This window comes from Lepidochelys kempii, chromosome 1, assembly GCF_965140265.1.
Source record: "Lepidochelys kempii isolate rLepKem1 chromosome 1, rLepKem1.hap2, whole genome shotgun sequence".
In the NCBI taxonomy this organism is placed as follows: domain Eukaryota; kingdom Metazoa; phylum Chordata; order Testudines; family Cheloniidae; genus Lepidochelys; species Lepidochelys kempii.
The window spans coordinates 162800116-162821350 of NC_133256.1; the positions used below are offsets into that span (position 1 = coordinate 162800116).

Genomic DNA, 21235 nt, shown 5'->3' on the forward strand with positions numbered 1-21235 from the left:
AGGTTCTGTAGTTTCCACATTGGAGTGTTGCTCTTTTAAGATTCCTGAAAGCATGCTCCCTACCTCGTCCCGATCAGATTTCGGAAGGCACTTCAGATTCTTAAATCTTGGGTTGAGTGCTGTAGCTATCTTTAGAAATCTCACATTGGTACCTTATTTGCGTTTTGTCATCTCTGCAGTGTAAGTGTTCTTAAAATGAACAACATGCTAGGTCATCAACCGAGACTGCTGTAACATGAAATATATGGTAGAATACAGACAAAACACAGAGCAGGATAAATACAGTTCTTCCCCAAGGAGTTCATTCACAAATTTAATTAATGCATTATCTTTAACGAGCCTAATCAGCATGGAAGCATGTCCTCTGGAATAGTGGACAAAGCATGAAGGGGCATCCGTATGCCCAGGTTATCTGGCACGTAAATACGTTGCAATGCCAGCTACAAAAGTGCCATGCAAATATCTATTCTCACTTTCAGGGGACGTAAATAAGAAGCGGGCAGTATTATTTTCTGTAAAGGTAAACAAACTTGTTTCTCTCAGTGATTGGCTGAACAAGAAGTAAAACTGAGTGGACTTGCAAGCTCTAAAGTTTTACATTGGCTTGTTTTTGAGTGCAGTTATGTAACAAAAACTCCATTTGTAAGTTGTGCTTTCCTGATAGAGATTGCACTACGGTACTTGTATGAGGTGAATTGAAAAATACTATTTATCATTTTTACAGTGCAAATATTTGTAATAAAAATAATGTAAAGCGAGCACTGTACACTTTGTATTTTGGTTTATAATTGATATCAATATATTTGAAAATGTAGAAGAACAACCAAAATATTTAATAAATTTCAATCAGTATTCCATTTAACAATGCAATTAAAACTGCGATTAATCATGATTAATTTTTTCAATCGTGCTTAATTTTTTTGAGTTAATAACATGAAGTAATTGTGATTAATCAACAACCCTAGTTTAAACCAATATTTACCAAAGAGAGGCTTTTGAAAGTAAAATCTGGATTTAATGGTAAACGTTTATTGAAATGAAAATGAATTCGTTCTGTGAAATTTAAGAGAGTATGTGTTATGTGAGGTTATGTGGTATGTGAGGGTATGAAATAAAGTTGACTACTGAGAGAGAGTGATTCAGGAAAAAAGCTTTTTAATTTAAATATCTACCAAAAATATCATTTTTTTTGGCAAATAATAAATATAAAGGAGATTTCTCAAGAATGGGGTTATGATCAATTTTATAACTGCCCCATTAGTCTCTCTTGTTAAAATTGTGGAGATCTTATGATTTGATGTCAGACTCTGTCTTCAGATCATCCTGAATGAAAAGGAGAAACGTAGTTTCAGCTGGCAAGATATATAATATTACAGGAGAAAAAAAACAGTAACCTGATCATCTCTCATATCTGTTCCCTTTAACTCCCATCCATTCAAACCACAGTCACCCATTGGTACTCTGTTTCCACTCAGTGTGCTGTTTAATATGGTGGTTACTTGTGAAGATCCCGCCATTGGAAGAGGAGTGGAGGAGGAGAAAGAAGCAATAATGTTGCAATTCACTAATTCTGTGACTTTCATATTTACCAAGTAGTGTTAACTTACTGGTTGATACTTGGGGAAACAGCTGTTTATTTTAAATAGTGAGATGCATATCACAGGGATGGTTGCTGCTTATTCAGTTAATTTGCATATTACATTTCAGCCAATGGAAATGCATCTTCATGGACTATATGGTCAAATTGCTGGGCATATATTCTAATTTTTTTCATGATCACCAGTTCACTTAAAAAAAAAAAGTGTTTCTGTGGTATGTGACTGATATAGTCTACCTCAAGATGATAAACAGCAAAGCCTCTGATTTGAAATTTAGTGATTCATTCAGACCCTGACTTAGGAAAGCATAATTGCTGATTCCATTTTTCAATTTAAACTAATTGCCATCGGTAAGAATTTTTTCAAGAAATGTACCTTGGAAAGAAAAAGAAAATATTACTGTTCCTTGAAAGGATTTGTACCTAATTTTTTTTTTTTTTTAATCCTTTGGCATCCTTGTAACAGCAACATATGCCATGTCCCTGTGGATCAATTATTATTGTTCCATATTATTCTTTTCAATTGCTTGCATCGTGTTCACAAAGGAGAAGTATGTCAACGCACTGGCTTGAGTAGGCATGATCATATCATGGCTTTTTTGATATTGGCTAACTGAGGGGTTTTGTTCTTTTTTTTTTTTCTTTTGACGGATATGGTTATTTTTAGAGCCCTTAGCACAGTGGGGCCTGACTGTTTTTAGATCTTTGCCCATCCATCCTGCTGGACATTTTGCACTCACATAAAACACTTTTTAGAGATCCTACTGTTATGCTTTAGACCAGCAAGTGATCAAACCTTTGCTATGGTTGAATATTAGTGGCAGAACTCAATTCTCCCCCCTTCTAAAAGACACAAAAACAAGCAACCTTGTAGCAAATAACTTCCCATTATCAAGTGCCTGAATCTTCACTATTGTATTAGCATCGTTTTAGTGTGTTTCTGGTAAATGATCTACTTCCTGGGATTCCTCCACATACAAGCAACCTCTGCTCTGCCAACTGGGTGCCTTCTTAATCTTTGGTTCCAAGGATCTTTTATGCATAGTTTTTATAATCCTCTTTTCTGAGTGGCAAGACTCAAAGCTGGCACCACTTTTGTGGCTCTTCCTTGGCCAAGGCCTTGTGTCAAGGACCTAGTCCATTTGTCCCTAGAAAGAAGACTTCTTTGTATCTGGTTTTGCATTTTTCTGGCACTAGTCCTTGATTTGTCTGTCAAGATCCTAACCCTAACAGTCTGGCATGTAAGAGTTGTTTCTCTTTCTCCTTTGTTTGGAGTTGACGTGGGGTGGCTGGGGGAGAGAATCTGACAATCACTGCACTCTTTAAATCCAAAATTTTTATGCTTTCTTTTCCTATAGTAGCTGCCATTGACTAAATTTTTTAAAAAACTTTTTAGCCTACAAAATGTATCAGTAGTATTAAAAAAAAAAAATCCCAATGGAATTGACAAAGCTGTTGCAATCAGGTCCTTAGCGGCCTTTGCTTTTGGGGAGGTGTTTGGTCATGGGGGTACAATTCAAAAATACACTAGAAGACATCATCTTTTTTTCCATAGCATTTTTATAGTCCTTTTTAGGTTTAAGCCCAAATGGAGGGTGAATCTAGTATACAAGCTCTTAATAATTCTCCCTTCAAACCTATGCAGGGTATTCCTTTGAAGTTCTTAACCCTTAACTCCTTTTTTTTTTTTCTAATGGCAATTGTCTCGACTTGCCTTGACTAGGATTTAGCAGCCCTGGCTTAGACTTTCTTCTATACTTCCTCAGAAGAACAAAGTTGTCATCGGTACTCTTTAGTTTGTTCAGTCCCCACATTTCCATCAGATCCAGAATATCTGTCTTCCCTCTAATAGTTCTCTCCTGAGATTAATTGGTGCCTCCATAACTCAGATATCAGAGTTTGGAATTTTTACACAGATAGAAGGGAATTTTGGTGCTGATGAGTTTGTTCACATATCAGAGTGGATCAGTGATGCTTGAGTGTTTAGAATCAGCCTTATGTAGTGGTGATCAAGACCTACTTTACCGAAAGCACTGCCACTTCCTAAGCTGGGAAGTAAGGCTTCCTAAGGACAGATCTGCTAAGGCACAATGTGTAGTTTTCTAAATACACGTACTAGGAGATATGGAGTTAGTCACTAGAGCTGGTAGAGTTGTACAAAGCATTTGTATAGCTTCTGTTCCCAGAATAATCTTGCTTTAATGTATGTACAGTGATACTTAGACACGATCTGTAGTTACACTGACCTTGTTCACTTGGAATATAGACTTTTTAAAAACCACTTAATTCTACAGTGGATCTAATTAGTTTTGATACCCCACTGCAGTGGTTTCTCTGTTCTAATGCTCACTTACATTTCAGCACAGAAAAATATAAAAGTTGTGTGTCTGTTGAGGAAGTCACTGCTAATACATAAGTTCTGGATATCTTTTCCATTAGAAAATGCAGTTCTATTTGACAATATGAACAGGAATGTAATGTTGAATGCTTGGAAATGTAGGTAATTATGGATTTTCCAGTAAATATAGCATATGAAGAATATTTATTAAAATACCGTTACACACCTACATTAAAATATTTGCTCCATGTAGCTCCATGTGTGTATTTTAAGGAAATACTTTCCATAAAAGGGGAAATACATCATTGAAGAAACTTTTTAATTTATAAAGGTATATGCCACATTAAAAAAACAGAGTTTAGTAAATGTGTCTAGCTGGTTACGCAAACATTTTTCTTCAGTGGAATTTCCAAATTACCACTCTAATATTACCAGTCAGTGAACAGGAATTTAATGTTTAATGCTTGGAAATATAAGTAAGTCATGGATTTTTCCAAGGAAGGAATTAAGCACTGTAGGTATTATTTTCTGTCAGTTGAATGTGTTACAGTTTTCCAACTAATGGTCAGCCAATCTGTAAATAGCCTTTCTATGAAAAAGCACAGCTTTTTATACTCTGTTTGGACACATGAAAACTACATGATCAAGTATAAAAATATATTGTTATGTTTTATTGTAATAATGTTTCCTTTAATGAGAACCTATTCAGTATAACAAGTTTAAAAAAAACCTGCAGCACTGTTTCCAGGAAGGAAAGAACTTATTTCAGTACATTCAAAAAAGGAAATTAAAGCATTGTCAGAGCGCTTGTTATGATTCTTTTACCCCTCACTGGATTGACTACAAGATAAATAGTTATACAGTAGTTCTGTGCAGAACAAGGACCAAATTCTGCCCTTGGATACATGAGTCCCATTGATATCTATAGCTAAGGCACACTTTGATCTGCAGTCAAAATTTGGACTCCTTGTATCATACACTCCCCAATACACTAATAAAGTAAATGTGATTTATTAAAAACTGTACTTTTGGAGGATTGTTCTTGATGTTTTTTAAAATGTTAGCAGTAGAGGTAGGCAGCATTTTATGGGAATTTTTTTGTCAATCTTGTGACAAACTTTTGAATCTGGGTTTAAAAAAAAAAGCATTTAGCAATTGGTTAAGCATTTACTAGAGCTGAGTGGTTTTGCAGTTCATGTGCTTTTAATAGAATCCTTTAATCTTTCAGTAAAGGGAGAAAAGAGAGAGATGGGACTTCAGGAGTTATTGATGACACCATAGACAAAACTGCTTCACAATCTACATGGTCTCACATGCATTAAGGAGTGGTAATGAAATAGTAGTGCATACCCCTGCAAAAGAGATTATTTGGGGCATAATGAGCAACTGCCCCAAACCACCCTCTACATCCTTTCAGAGGAAAAAAAACCAAAACCCCTCCAAAGCAATCCTGTCCAAACCAGCCAGAGATCACCTTAACACAACCCACAAAGAATGATAACAAATCTTAAGGAATCATGGACACCTGACCATATTCCATCACTTGGAGATCCAGACAATGACACTTGCAAAATGTTGTTGGACTTCAGGCAACACCAAAGATTTCTCAAAGGGAAACATTTAGAGTGCCATTGTCAAGAGATGGAGTCTTGGGTGAGGGCCTCAAGAGTACTGTTTTGAGTTAAGTCAGCACCTTGCCCTTACGTTTAAAAAATAAATAACATCTTGCCTTTCTCCTTCAGCTGTGCAAGTACTCTCTGCTTTTTTTCTCTGCCCTTGAGAGGCATGCATTTAGAACAAGGTTTCTCCAACAATGGCTTCAGAGCATTCTTCCTTTATACAAGTCTGATAACAGCTTGGTCTTCCAAAGGAGACTGAAGAACCTCCAAAAAGGTCCTTCACCCAGTGAAAGCAAAGGTGAACGCTGAACGGAAACCATAAAAGGCAATTCATCTTGTCAATATTGAGTCAAACCCAAGATTCAAAATATATACGAACTGTGTTAATAGAGAAAAAATTCATTATTTTGGTTAATGTGTATCAGAGTGTCTGCAATATAATCAGTGCTTTTATGGTAACTCTATTAGATTTTGAGTTGCAAGTCTAGGTAAACACAGTGACATTGCTGATTCATTCTTTCTATTCATTCTACCTCATATTGAACTTACATGCTATCTCTTCCCTTTATCTTCTAGAATGAAAAATAATTTTTAAGATAAGAAATTTCTTGGCTTTTTCGCATATGATTTTTCCAGAAGGCATTAACTGATGTTGGAATATTTGGGAGACAAGGTGGGTGAGGTAAAACAGAGCTTATCTTCAGGTCTTTGTATAAGCCCAACAGCTTGTCTCACTAACAGAAGTTGTCCAATAAAAGATATTGCCATCCACTTAGTCTCTCTAATATCCTGGGACCGACACTACTGCAACAACACTGCATACAACATTGGAATATTTGACAGACATCAGCATTTTAATGTTTTAAAGTCCCAGTATAATGAAGACTAGGTAGGTACATGCTTAACAAATCCACAAACCCCAACAATTTTCCTAATTTCTCAGCAAATATTTAATAGAACAGAATGTTCTCTCAAGGTTGACATTGAGACTTAGTTTATTCAATTTACTATAGTACACTTTTCAAATCTTTTAATTACATAACACTATCCATGTAGAGTTAAAATTTGAGAGCCTGGGCTATTACTCTATCCCCTCCCTCCCCCCCATTCAGTCTAGATTTCATATATCCCTCCTGTTTTCTTTAACAGATTTCTGGGAAGTATTTTTAAAAAGCGTAATTTAAAAAAAATACACATCAGAATAAATGACCAAACTACATTTTAAGTAACGTTGAGCCCAAATTTCCATGGAAGACATAGGACTCAAAACGCAGCACAACTCTTTTGGGCCTACTATGCAAGGGATGCCAGACAATGAAAGGTCTAGTTTGAATATTCCTGTGCACTGTGGAGCATCAGTCGACTTGGGCTCAGTCTGTAATAGCATCAGACGGTTTTGATGAGTAAGGCAGGTTAGGTGTTGGGGCTTAGGGGTGACTATTAAATACATGGCAGTATGGATCCACTGCCAATACTCTTCCCCTTCCATCACCTGGGGTTTCCACATAGCTGCTTTGCCTCCCTCTGTCATTCTGCACCCTTACTTTGGGAGTTTTCATCAGCTCACGTGGCTCTAGCATCTTTATGCCAGGACTCTCAAAACTGCCTTTCCACTTCTTACCTCTTCTCTCCATCCTGGCTCATATCTGTACCTGTCTAAGATGGATCCTAGATACCTCGCCACTTATTTAAACATTAACTTCACCAATAGTGAACTACTGGGGGCCGGTTCTTTGTGATAATATCCCCTTTATGCTGCTCCAGTAGCTTGATGACCGCATGTTTCCCTTGCCAGGATACAAGGGAATAGCATAGGGATTTCCTCAGGTGCTGTAGACGTGACCCTACGCTTCTCACCAGCCCCTGGCATAGGAGTTATACTGGGGAAGGGCTGGAGTGTGGCTGCACTCCAGCTGTGGGAAGAGTAAATATGAAGAAGTGTAAAGGTGGCATGAAGCCACCTTCCTCCCCCTCCCTGCATTTCTCCCCTTCATCTTGTCCACCTACCCCTATTCCTCAGCCAAACAGAACTCTGGTAAGATGGAGAATCAGTTCTATCTGGTCCAAATTTGAATTGTAAGCCCTTGGGGCAAGGAATATGGCTCCATTCTGAGTTCATGCAGCACTGTGCACAATAGGGCTCTAGGTGATACTGTGATACACTACAGAATAATTAAACCATACAGATTGTACCTCTTTCTAAATAACTTTGTTTTGTAAGGGATAAACAGCTATAAAGTATTCTTCATATGCTATGTGCACAACGTCACTCAAATTTCTGATGGGCCACTTTTTGGTTTAGTTCCTGTTTTATACCATGTGCCCCTTTTTTCTTTCTAATAGTTAATTTGCCTTAAATACCCATTATTTGTTAATAATTTTGTCTAACTTTTCCCCAGACCTGATGTTCAAACTAATACTCTCTAAAACTCTATTTTCAAGCGGCTTTCATTTTTTCCTAGGTATAGTAGTGGGAAGAATATCTGATGCTTCCTGTATTCCACAGCACAGTAATAAATTCACCCCTGAAGTTTTAAATGTATTTTTATGTATGGTGTATATCTTTAGGAAAAAAACATTACTTATTACTTATTTCTATTCTTCTATATGTATCTTGCAGATACTTTTATCTCCAGTGAAACTGTTTTTCAGATCTTTATTTCTTATTTAACAAGAATTTCCTTATTGCTATTTTATGTTAAAAATTCTTACACTGTTTAAATGTGCTACTAAATAGATGGGTTTGTTGCCTTTTTTTTTTTAAACTCCTCTTGGGATATTTTTCCTTCTACCGCAGAGGAGGAGAGCTGATTCTAAAGAGGCCTACAAATCCAGTAAATAATGTAAAAAAATCACTTTTCACATTACCAGCCTCTTAAATTTCCTCATCGTGGTGACACACATTGTTTCAAGACAAAAGTGTTACGCTCTCATTTTTTAAAGAAAAAAACTACAGAATCATCCTTTAGTGTCACTGGATTTTCTTTTCCAAGTATTTCTATCCATTTTGTTCTGGCTACATGTTTTCCTGTAGGCTGTTTCCTTTATTTAAAAAGGTGTTGTATCTCTGGGACAAAGCTTCTATAATTCCCTTATGACTCACTTGTGACCCCAGAAGAACAAAACCCAGCGGATAACTTACTACAAAGGACTTGTGGTTTCACAATTTCCTCCATTTAAACACACGCTGCTTTTGCCATCATTAATACTGTGGTAAATAGTAATCAATTGATATTTAAATACTTTTTAAAGGTCAGTTTCCAGGCTGAAATAAATGTATAAAATATGGGAAATGTAATAAATCCTCTAAGGAAAAAGCATGTTTGATTGGCTCACCTGTGTTACAATAGAGTCTGTATATCCCTAACTCCTCTATGAATTATCTAATTCTTTTTTTAACCCAGTTAGTTATCCTTTTGGCCTTCACAATATCCCCAGGCATTGAGGTTGACTCTGCATTGTGTGAAGAAGTACTTCCTTATGTTTGTTTTTAAACCTTCTGCCTATTAATGTCATTGGGTGACCCCTGGTGTTTGGTATATTAAGGGGCAAATGACCCCTTCCTTTTAATTTTCTCTACACCGTTCATGATTTTATAGATCACTATAATTTCACCCCCCTTAGTAGTTTCTTTTCTAAGCTGAACAGTCCTAGTCTCTAATATCTCCTTGTCTGGAAGCTGTTCTATATTCCTAATAGTTTTTGTTGCCCTTCTGTGCACATTCTCCACTAATATATCTTTTCTGAGATGGGGCAACCAGAACTGCATGCAGTATGCAAGGTATGGGCATAACATGGGGTTTATATAGTGGCATTATGATATTTTCTGTTTTATTATCTATCCCTTTCCTAATGGTTCCTAACATTGTTAGCTTTTTTGACTGATTCTGCACATTGAATGGATGTTTTCAGAGGATTGTTCACGATGACTCCAAGATCTTTCTTGAGGGATAACAGCTAATTTAGACCCCATCATATTGTATGTATAGTTGGGATTATGCTTTCCAATGTGCATTAGTTTGTCTTTATCAGCATTGAATTTCATCTGCCATTTTGTTGCCTAGTTGTGTGAGATACCTTTTGTAGCTCTTCACTTAACTTTGGACTTAACTATCTTGAGTAATTTTATATTGTCAGCAAATTTTGTCACTTTACTGTTCACTCCCTTGTCCAGATCATTTATGAACAGGTTGTACAACATGTGTCCCAGTACAGATCCTTGGGGGACCCTGCTATTTACCTCTTTTCATCGTCAAAACTGATCATTTAGACCTACCCTTTGTTTCCTGTCTTTTAACCAGTTACTGATCAATGAGAGGACCTTCCCTCATATCCATGACTGCATAATTTGCTTGTCAACAGCTTTCTGAAAGTCTAAGTACTCTATATCAACTGGATCACTGTTGTCCACATTTTTATCAACACAAAGAATTCTAGTAAATCAGTGAGGCATGATTTCCCTTTACAAAAGCTGTGTTGACTCTTCCACAATATATCGTGTTTATCTATGTATCTCTGATGATTTTGTTTACTATAGTTTGAGCAAATTTGCGTGGTACTGAATTTAGGCTTACCAGCCTGTAATTGCCAGAACTGTTGCTGGAGCCGTTTTTAAAAATAGGCACTATATTAGTTATTCTCCAGTCATCTGGTAGAGAGGCTGATTTAAGCTATAGGTTACATACCAATTTCATATTTGAATTTCTTCAGAACTCTTGGGTGAATACCATCTGGTCCTAGTGACTTATTACGGTTTAATTTATTGACTTGCTCTAAAGCCTCCTCTATTGACACCTCAATATGGGACTGTTCCTCAGATCTGTCACTCAGGTGTGGAAATCTCCCTCATATCCTCTTCAGTGCAATGTAAATAATCAATTTAGCTTCTTCACAGTGGCCTTGTCTTCCTTGAGTGCTACTTTAACACCTTGATCGCCCAGTGACCCCACTGACTCTTCGGCAGATTTCCTGCTTCTGATGCACTTGAAAAAAAAAAATGCTGTTAGTGTTTTTGTCCTTAGCTAATTGCTCTTCAAATTCTTTTTTGGCCTGCCTAATTGTATATTTACACGTGACTTGCCAGAGTTTATGCTCCTTTCTATTTTTCTCACTAGGATTTGACTTCCAATTTTTAAAGGATGCCTTTTTGCCTCTAACCACCTTTTACTCTGCTGTTTAGTCATGATGATGTTTTTTGGTTGTCTTATTAATTATTTTTTATTTGGGATATACTTTGTTTTATCCTCTATTATGGTGTTGATTGAGAACAACTGCAAAACCACTGCCTAACTTCTTTCATGTATGGTTTTGCATGCCACTGCAGGGACTTACAGCTTTACTTAAAGTAGCTGCAAGAGTGTTGTATTTTTGCATAGCTGCAGAAGAACATGCATCCACTTTGCACTGTTTTCCTTGCTGAAGGAGAAAGATCATGGCTGTCAGGTGCCCACAGACAGTCTAATGTCCAGCAGAATGTATCTGCCAATTGTTTTTAACAGGGAAGTCCTGTTAGACTTGCCAAAAGAGGCATTAAAAAACCAAAAACATCCAGATTAAAAAAAATTAAAAAAAACAAAACCCCAAAATATTTGACTGTTAAAATTATTGCAGAATCTCCCTCTTTATATGCATTTCTCCTGTTTCTCTATCATATTACCTTTTATAAGCCCCATTTACTGATAACTGCCAGCATAGACTCTTTCACTATATGGGAGGTAAGAAAGTTCTCTAGCTCCCTGTCCTTACTACTCTTTTGTGGATCAGCCAGCTGACAAAGATGTAAAGACAGCAGCCTCTTGTTAAATTAGTTTCTCTCCTTACAGGAAAGTTTCTTGCTCCCACTGACTGCAAAATTAGAGATGCTCAAAGAGGTTTCTTGTATGACTAAAATGTTGATGATTTGGTTCGAGTATTCAGGAAACCCATTTACACAGGTACAGAGTGTTTTGGATGACTGCTTGTATGTTTGTCTAACTTGAGTTTGCCTCTTTTTTTTTTTTTTTCCCCTTGAGTAATTTCTTCAGTTCTTTTTGCAGAGTGTGCCTTAAAAATAACCTCTTATCCAGAGTGCAAAACAGGAATGCAGACTGTGTTTCACATCCTGTTCTTTAGAATGCCTTTCACACACTTATGCATTCCTGTTCCTTTATTGGGATCTGGGTAAGAGGTTGACTTTAATTTTCACACATGCGCAAAAAATATACTTTCCTGATACCAGACATGTATAGATAATCTTGTTTCCCTGACTTTGAAAATCAAAACCTATCAATGCTATTAGGAAAGTTCATTCCAGGATAGTGTTTAACCTTTATTATCTTAAACTTTATGTAGTACATAAAAACAGGAATGAAAACAGTACATAGACACAGAAAATCAATAACTGTATAATAAGGTGGGGGTGTTTGGGGTATGAAGTGCAACCCTTGAGGTTTGGTGTAAACATTCACCAAGTGCAAGAAGGCCACAGCTGGATTATGAAATTCTGGTTTTGTTGCTTGTAGGACAAACATTTCTTTAACAGCATTGTCAATTCTGTAACTTCTAATATTACATAGGTTTTCCTCCTTGGTCTCCCAGTCAGTGATAGCATAGGTGTCAACTAAAAAAAGGCGATGTTTGTGGCTTTCCTCTTTTTTGTGCCCCTTTCTTTGTATTTGTCTTGCATGTGTCCCCTGGAATTCCTGATATCCTTTTATACACCATCTGTGGCTTTCAGTGTCTCCTTATTCCCCTTCATGTTCCCACTATACCACTTGTCCATTCATATTTCCACTATCCTCTTGTCACCTATCAGTTACCCATCATCTCTCTTCCCCCAACCCTCCCAAAAAAACCCTGCTGCTTGGGCTTCCACTCAAGTCTGCTTTTGTGCCCTGAGACTGCTACCAACTAAGCATCTTGGAGGAGGAGTAGCTAGAGGGTACAAGAATAGGGGACTGTAGTCTCCAGCCACCCTCTTCTCTACTCACACAGCAACTTAGTGGCAGAAATCAGCTTCTAGAAACTTGGGCTTCATCAGTCACAATCCCTGAGGCTTTGGCTGGAAATGAAAACATTAAGGAAGCAGAGCTGCCATGTTTCTCTTATCTCGTGTGCTACTTATATGTTGATAGCCCTGTCATGTGTTCAGCAGGTTCCTCTTGCATCCAGCTAGAGTGTAAGGTTGCCAACTGTCTAATCACAAACCCAGACACCCCTGCCATGCCCCTTCCCTGAGGCCCTGCCCCAGCCACGCCCTTCTCCGAGGCCCTGTCCTGCTCACTCCACCCTCTCCATCCATCGCTCGCTCTCTCTCACCCACTTTCATCTGGCTGGGGCAGGGAGTTGGGGTGTGGGAGGGGGTGCTTGCTCTGGGCTGGGGACAAGGGGTTCAGAGTGTGGGAGGGGGCTCCAGGCTGTGCCTGGGACGGGGTGGGGGTGCAAGCTCTGGGAGGGAGTTTGGGTGCTAGAGGGGACTCAGGACTGGGGGAGGGGTTTAGGGTGCAGGAGGGGGCGTGGAGTGTGGGCTCCAGGAGGGGGCTCAGGGCTGGGGCAGAGGGTTGAGGTGCAGGAGGGGGTGTAAGGTCTGGGAAGGAATTTGGGTGCAGGAGGGGGCTCGGGGTTGGGGTGCAGGCTCTGGCCATGTGGTGCTTACCTCATGCCGCTCCTGGAAGCAGCCAGCATGTCCCTGCGGCCCCTGGGCGGGCCGGGGGCTCCGCACGCACCTCTATTTAGGCAGGCAGGGTCCCTCTCTGCCTCCCCTTTCTTCTCCCCCTGCTGGTGCACCAGGCCAACATGGAGGCAAAACATCAAATTGTGCATGTCCCTAGTAGTCAAGAGTTGGCAAGAAGGAAAGGTGATATTGTATTAGAGCAGCCAGAGACAGATTCTGTGAAATTCTGTGTTTTTTTTCGGTGTTTCTTTCAGGATGTGTCATTTGTGTGGTGATATCAAATGCCATAAAACAACATTGCCACCAAGTTGTCACACAACATCAGGAAGTTGTAATAGTTATTTTGTTGTAACTTCTGATTGCTTCTAAAATAGATATTCAGCTCTTCAAGGTAGAGTACTGCTTTAATTACTAACACTTTATTAGATAAAACAGAATAGTTAACAGTATACATTTATTTTCTTGTATAAAGACACAGCAAGTTCTTTATAAACAAAAAATAGTTAAACTAATACACACTGTCTTATTTTTAACAGAATATCTCCGAGCATGTAGACTGTTTCTTTTAATGAAAATACAGTACCAAGGGTTAGACTATGTTTTAAACTAATCTCTTTCCAAACTTCACTTTTCAGATTGAAGACAAAACATTTTGTTCCCTGCTTGATACATTATATGGGAAGTTTTGGAGCAGGACAATTTTTATTTATTATTTATTTATTTATTTTTGGCAGAGTGATATTTGGTGATTTTATTGACTTGTATTATAGTAACCCAGAAGCCTCAGTCAGGTTTTGAGCTACAAAAGTAGTCTCCAGAATGTGGGTGACTGTGCCATCAGGAAGAAACATGAAGTCATCCTGTTTGGGCCTCAGTGACAGGAAGAGGAGCATTAGCACAGGAAGACTGATAGGTTTTGTTATGTCTCATTTCCCATAGAACTAAGTTCTCCTTAGTTCCATTACCTCTTATGGAAATTTTGTGAGTAAATGCAGTGTGTGTTTTCCATAGCAAATTAAGGTCCAATCCTGTTTCCATTAAAGTCCCGAGAGGAATGCTACCCATTGACATCAGTGAGAGCAGGATTAGGCCCTAAAACTATGTATCTAGAATGGTTGTTACATGGTCAAAAAGTCTTGTCTCTTAGTTGAACCCCCATATTCAAATACAACGTCATGCTTTGGGCAGACTAGTAATACACTTACTGTACCATGAAGGTGATGTTCAGGAAAAAAAGGCTTCTGAGTAGAAATAAACTGAATATAGAACTCTGCAACAAGAACTAGAATAACTTGACTAAGTATGTGGTCAGTTAATGCTGTGATATCACCGTTATGATTTAAGTTGACTTGTTCAGTTCATTGCTGAAAGCTGGATTTCTGGGTGTATCAGTATAGAGAATTTTTTTAATTAGTCTTCCATTTTTGAAGTGGGGTTTGGGATATATATGTATATTCAAAGAGGTATTTTTTGCTTTTAGAGTTCTTAAAATACTTCTGTTCACTCCATATGATGAAAATGGCAGGTATTACTGGCAAAGAAAATGCTGCCATTAATATTTTTGTATAACTTGCAATTAGGCAACAAATCAGAGCATTTAATGTTTTCCTGTCTTAGAATGTTTTTATAGTAAAAGCTGTGTTATCTGGCATTTTACCAACCTGAAAGCTCTGTAAACCAGCATTTCTGATCTTCATTGAAAGTCTTGTTTATAGTCCGGCTGGTGGCAGGCTCCCTACCTGGCTCCGCATGGCTCCCTGGAAGCTGTGACATGTCCCCGCTGCTCCTAAGTGGAGGAACAGCCACAAGGGGTTCAGAGTTTGGAAGGCGGTGTGGGAGTGACCTAGAGAAATTGGAGGATTGGGCTAAAAGAAATCTGAGGTTCAATATGGACAAGTGCAGAGTCCTGCACTTAGGACGGAAGAATCCCATGCACTGCTGCAGGCTGGCGGTTCTTAAGAAAAGGATGTGGGGATTACAGAGGATGAGAAGCTGGATATGAGTCAACAGTGTGCCCTTGTTGCCAAGAAGGCTAATGGCATATTGGGCTGCATTAGTAGGAGCATTGCCCGCAGATCGAGGGCAGTGATTATTCCCCTCTATTCGGCACTGGTGAGGCCACATCTGGAGTATTGTGTCCAGTTTTGGGCCCCCACTATAGAAAGGATGTGGACAAATAGGACCGAGTCCAGCAGAGGGCAACGAAAACTATTAGGGGACTGGGGCCCATGTCTTATGAGGAGAGGCTGAGGGGACTGGGCTTATTTAGTCTCCAGAAGAGAAGTGTGAGGGGGGGATTTGATAGCAGCTTTCAACTACCTGAAAGGGGGTTCCAAAGAGGATGGTGCTAGGCTGTTCTCTGATGAACTCAGTGTAACTTGTGCTTTTGAAAATTCCACCTTTAAGTGCCTAAATATGGGCCTGAGACACTAATTTTAGGCTGATAGTTTTGATAGTTTTTGGCCTGTGTACAAAATAGTTTACAGTAACTTAATGTATTGAAAGTATAAACTTCTTAACAGTGAAGCAATTTTGTTTTGAAGTGGCAAAGATTTTGTACACAAATATTAAAAACTTTTAGCCTCTGGTGCTGCAAATACTTATGCACATGCTTAACTAAGCAGATGAGTAGTACCACTGAAGTCAAAGGGACTATTCATTTGAGTAAAGTTACATGCTGGTTTTAGTCCTTGTCCTACAAACCCTTAATCGTCTGTGGTTTGTTTGTTTTTTGCCTGTAGCTGCTTTGTAAAATTCAAATAAGATACCTTAACTGTAGTAGATTTTATACTAAAATAAACTAACTAAAAAAAGCATTTGTAATTTTGTTCGTTAGATTAAAATTTATAGTTGCAATAGCACAGATTTTCAAATTAGCTTTACAAAGGCCCCATCTGATCTGATATAAATATTTTAAATCAGTGACTTAAATAGCCTTGATTTAAATCTCGCCATCTTGCTTTATTTTCTGGAAACTTTCTCCGAACAACACTCTGAATTCATTGAACAGGGGATATAAGTGTAGGCTTTACAGTTTTACACCAGTGAGAATTAGGGGTTTGTATTAAAATCCTAGTAGTAAACTACTAATTGAGCTCTTGTATGATTTCATATTACAGGGCCTTGAGACCATAAGAGAATCAAATAAAGTGGAAGCAGGAAATTACTCCATAAAGTTTAATTGGAAAAGGTATTTCAAAATGAATTTCCACTATAAAGTATTTCATTGAAAAACATATTTTTCAAAGTAGATTTCCTCTAATCCCCAATTTAAAACTTCTTGTACATTTTCAGAAAGTACAAGGAGTAAATTTACTAAGGGATTTGTTTTCTAGTTTCCAAAGTCTTGAAATTTCCCTGCTGGCTAATTACTGCTTATTACTGTAGACATTGAGCTGTTAGCAGTAACATTTTCCATCTTAAGATGGGCTGGCCCATTCAAGTGAAGAGCATGTTGTCTGAGTGCTGAATGGAATTACTACCAATGGAAACTATGCTGCAAGAGGAGTTGATAAAGCAGCTGCTGTGCAAACCTCAGCTGTTTTTTCCATCTTCCAAAGCAAAGTTAATTAGCATAGGAAAGCTGACTAATGTGCTGATGTCACCTCTTTCCAGTAGTCGCTTACATTTTGTCCCTGACTGCCTTAAAGCATGCAGGACTTTGTTCAGGAATTTGCTGTCACTTACGGGATGACCTGAATGCTTTTTTGAGGGGGTTGGACTTTTTCCTTTATAAACACAGTCTACAGAACCAACAGCTTCCTTAAAAGTAATTGCCTTGGATTTGTGTTGAACTGCTATCGTTGCTTTAGTGAGGCACAAAATGCATTTTAGGAACCTTAACTACAGTTTTGGTTCCCTAATTGCCTGTGTGGCAGACAGCGATGTCTTCAATCAAATTGAAACGAGGGTATGGCTTTTTTAAAGTTGAGTTTTAGATCTGTGAATTTCTTAAATACTGAAGGATAGGTGCTGTTCTAAAATAGTTGAAAAATACTGTGCTGTTTAAAACATTAAACAGATAATGCTTAAGAAGTAGGGAAGAACTATTTCAGAGGTTAACAGGTTGTAGTCTGCAAATGTGTATTTTGTGTATTATGTTTCAGTCTTAATGTATCATATGGACTTTAAGATATTTATCTTCTGCTTTTTCAAATACTTGTTGTCTGTCCATAAAAATACTGTGTATATATGCATGTAAGTGTGAATATGAGTTGAAAAAACTTCATTTGAAGGCATTTTCAATGATCAGATTTAGAATGTTGCTAATAGGTTTGTTTATATTAGAATATATGAAGATGTTTAAATTTACATTGTTGGTGTAGCACTGTAATTGTTAAAACTGGTGACACTTCTGTAGTGTTGGAATGCTACGTAATATAATCACTCCAGCTATCTAATTGATGAGAATGAAGGAGTAACAAACACACAAATGTTGGACTTACAGTAGTGAATTATTGATTAGCAGTGCTAAGACATCTGTCAGGCACAAAACAATTGGATTTTATTAGTAGACACTATGATGCTAACATCTGATTTCATCTGGAAGTTTGATCCATGAGGCGAGTATTTTATAATAGTACAGAATTTTCTTTTTAGCTAACATAAAATTGAAGATTCCATACATTTCATTAATCATCTAGATGGTCTCCAAAGGTTTAGTGGTGAATATGAATTCTGAATTATAGACCAATCTGTTTTTCTGAATAGGTATGAATGAGATATTGGTGCACCAAGTAGTGTAATATAGAAAAAAGATAAAAAAAGGCTTAGATTTCAGAAATACAAAGCAGCTTTCTTTCCCGTGTAAAAAGCTAACAATAAATTCCTGTGCTAAGGGTTCTATTCTTGAGAATTGTATTAAAACTACTTGGAGTTTACATACAGCTAGCTTTTATTAGAACACTAAGAGACAGGATAGTTTTGAGTTAACATGCATACATGAAATATTTGGCTTTTGTCTAATATATATTTGTTACTTAGAGTCTTGGGATAGCAGTAGCAAGTTGTTGTGAGTTAGAACCACGCTTAGCTTAAATAAAAACTATAACCAAAGGTTTATATAAGAGAATAAGGAAATTAAGTGTTCAAGAAAAAAATATTACGCTATTTTGTTATACCCTTCTATGTAGCCTTATCCAAAAATCAGTGATTAAACTGAATGCAGTTGAAAGATGAACATGAAGTCAGAACATTCTGATCAGTAAGATTCTGTGAAATAGTAACATACAAAATGCCAATACATAAAACATAACTTACTACTAAGGGTTGTACATAGCGAGTCATTGTGCTTAAAATAAGTCTGAAACAGCAAGTATGCCAGCCATACACTCATTTTTCCCTTCCCCTCCCCTCAGCACCCTGAAGTAAAAATGGAAACATTCTTCATAAATAATGTGTAAATAGCTGAGTTTGGTTTGGATAGCTGCCTCATGTGCTCTAAAAGCTCAAACATTAGTTACTCAAATCATCAATGAAGACTGCCAACTTTTGATGGACTTAGTTTCATACTGCCATCTAGATAGGATGGCTAAGTCATTGGGCCACACCGATAAAAGTACAAGGTTTTGGAGTCAGAAGGGCTGAATTCTGTTCCCACTCTGCAACAAATGTACTGTTTTAACCTTGTGCAAGGCCCTCACCTCTGTTTCCATGTCTGTGTAATTAGAACAATACTTTCTTTACTAAGGGAATTGCGTCTTCGTTTGTAAAGTTCTTTGAGATCCATAGATGGAGGGTGTTATAGAATTACTGTGTGTCATTATAACTGAAATTTCCTTAAGCACACTTCATTTCCCTAAATTAAAAATAACTACAAAAAATAGTTTTCATATGTCATAACATTACTGAGGTGTCTGGTTACCTTAAAAACAAGCACATTTTAGTACAGCACACTATTCAGTTTTCATATCTACCGTTTTCATGTCCTTCATGTTTACTTGAGTAAGGACTTTTGGCCCTCAATTTACTTTGCCTGCTTTTTATAGATATTTCTATATAAACTAAACTAAGCAATTAAAACTCCATGATCTTCATCACTTGTAAATAGTACTTTTTTTAGCATGCCACAAGATTGAGACAGAAGCCAGTAGGCATGCAATATATTTTACTTATTTGTAATCTTTTCTTCTACCTTGAAGGCATTATTATTTCAGCAAGAAAAAAGCAGCTGCTATGTTGTAAATAAATGATGATTGGTTTATTTTGAATGGCTTACCATATTCTCTAATAAAATATTTTAGCATGCCACTGTTAACTGCAGTCCATCATAATCAGCAGTTGTCCTTGAGGGAATGAGAATAAATTACAAGAAAAAAGGGATGTGGCATGTACATGGCTTCTTTTGTTTTTAAAAATATATAATATTTTTTTTTACAGGCCAAATTTGAATCTCTCTTTAGAACATATGACAAAGATATCACCTTTCAGTATTTTAAGAGCTTCAAAAGAGTACGAATAAACTTCAGCAACCCTTTATCAGCCGCAGATGCTAGAATCCAGTTACATAAGACAGAATTTCTTGGAAAGGAAATAAAACTGTATTTTGCTCAGGTATGTTTTACCAAGCATTTCTGTATAAATGTAATCATTTTGCCATTGAGTCTTATGCTGTTGTAGTTGACAGTTTTTTTTTTTAAAGACCTGTGAAAATTTGTAGCATTCATTTGTGACCAAATTGATTGGAGAAAACATCAGGTAGGTACCTCCAAACTTAGGAGTGTTTGGAGGCTAATGAATATGTTGGGTTTCTGGCTGCTTGTGTATTGTTTGCCCCGTCTTGGGATAAGGGGGAGACATCTAGTACTCACTGTCATACCAAGAGCTGGTTGGGTAAACAGGGGGAGGAGTATATTTTGTAAAATTTCAAACAACTTTTGGGAATATTCAGAACACTTGATTTTATTGAATATAAAAACCATCTTCTCTCACTACTTTAATTTTTTTCCACTGATAGAGGGGAGTGTTCCTCTCTTCCTAGCTTCTTCTTTTTCATAATGTTCTGAAATTTTTCATCAGTTTCAATCAAAATGAAATATTGTTGCAAAAACTTCCATTTTATTGCAAATACCTTTTCTGTTGAAGAAATTTTGACAATTTTCAGCCAGCTTTAATTGAAAATCTAGTAACCCCAGAACTCCTAATGAGATACTTAAAGATATCCAGGGTCATAAAACAAAGATGGTTTTAAAAAACAAAATAACTGTAAGATTTCACTTGTGGAGGGGAGGGGGGAGACTGAAAGCATGTCTGCTCTTTGCCAAATTGTTAGCAACACTCCCTAGATATTCTGCATCTCTACAGTACAACTATAGAAGATTCTGCAGCAGTTTCAGATACATTTATTCACTGGAATGGAAGGCTTTATTGAATTAAATCCCAATAACTAGTACAGTAAAAGCTGTATTATCTGGCCCTGTACTAACTGGAAAGCTCTATAAACTGGCTTTTCTGATCTTGATATAAAGTCTGGTTTATAGTCCGGTTGGTGTGGGGCCAGCAGGCTCCTTACCTGGCTCTGCGTGGCTCCCCAGAAGCAGCAATATGTCCCTGCTGCTCCTAGGCGGAGAACGGCCACAAGGGGTTCGGAGTACAGGAGGGGGTGTGAGAGTGGGGGATGGGGCACAGGAGGGGGTGCAGGCATGGGCTCTGGGAGGGAGTTTGGGTGCAGGATCCGGGGGGGTGCTTACCTTGGGAGGCTGCTCACAAGCAGTGACTTGTCCTGGCTACTCCTAGGTGGAGACCCATCAGATGGCTCTTCGCGCTGCCTCTGCCCCGCCCACTGACTCAACAGCTCCCATTGGCTGGGAACCAATGGGAACCCGCACCCAAACTCTTTCTTAACTGGCATTTTTCACTTGCCAGCACCCCCTATTACCCCAACATGCCAGATTTAAAAAGTTTTTACTGTACTAGTATTGTGTCCCTTGTGGTAATAAGTTAAGTTTAGTTTGAGGTGTTTAATGTATACGTTTATTTTTTAAGATGCTATACGGATTTGTACTGACAACATAGTTGGCAGCTTGAGTAGT

General features: G+C 37.8%; 1 protein-coding gene across 3 annotated transcripts in view; it reads left to right on the forward strand.

Annotated features, from left to right (window-relative positions):
* Positions 1-21235, forward strand: part of RCAN1 (regulator of calcineurin 1) — an 82458-nt gene that overhangs the window by 42542 nt on the left and 18681 nt on the right. Inside the window, exons 1-2 of one of the 3 annotated variants that reach the window (XM_073361433.1) lie at positions 16981-17115; positions 19584-19757. In XM_073361433.1, the coding sequence (XP_073217534.1) occupies positions 17029-17115; positions 19584-19757 (261 nt within the window). In that variant the 5' untranslated portion in view covers positions 16981-17028. Of the gene's footprint in view, positions 1-16980; positions 17132-19583; positions 19758-21235 lie in introns of those variants that run through there. The other 2 variants (XM_073361441.1, XM_073361425.1) reach the window with 2 other exon arrangements.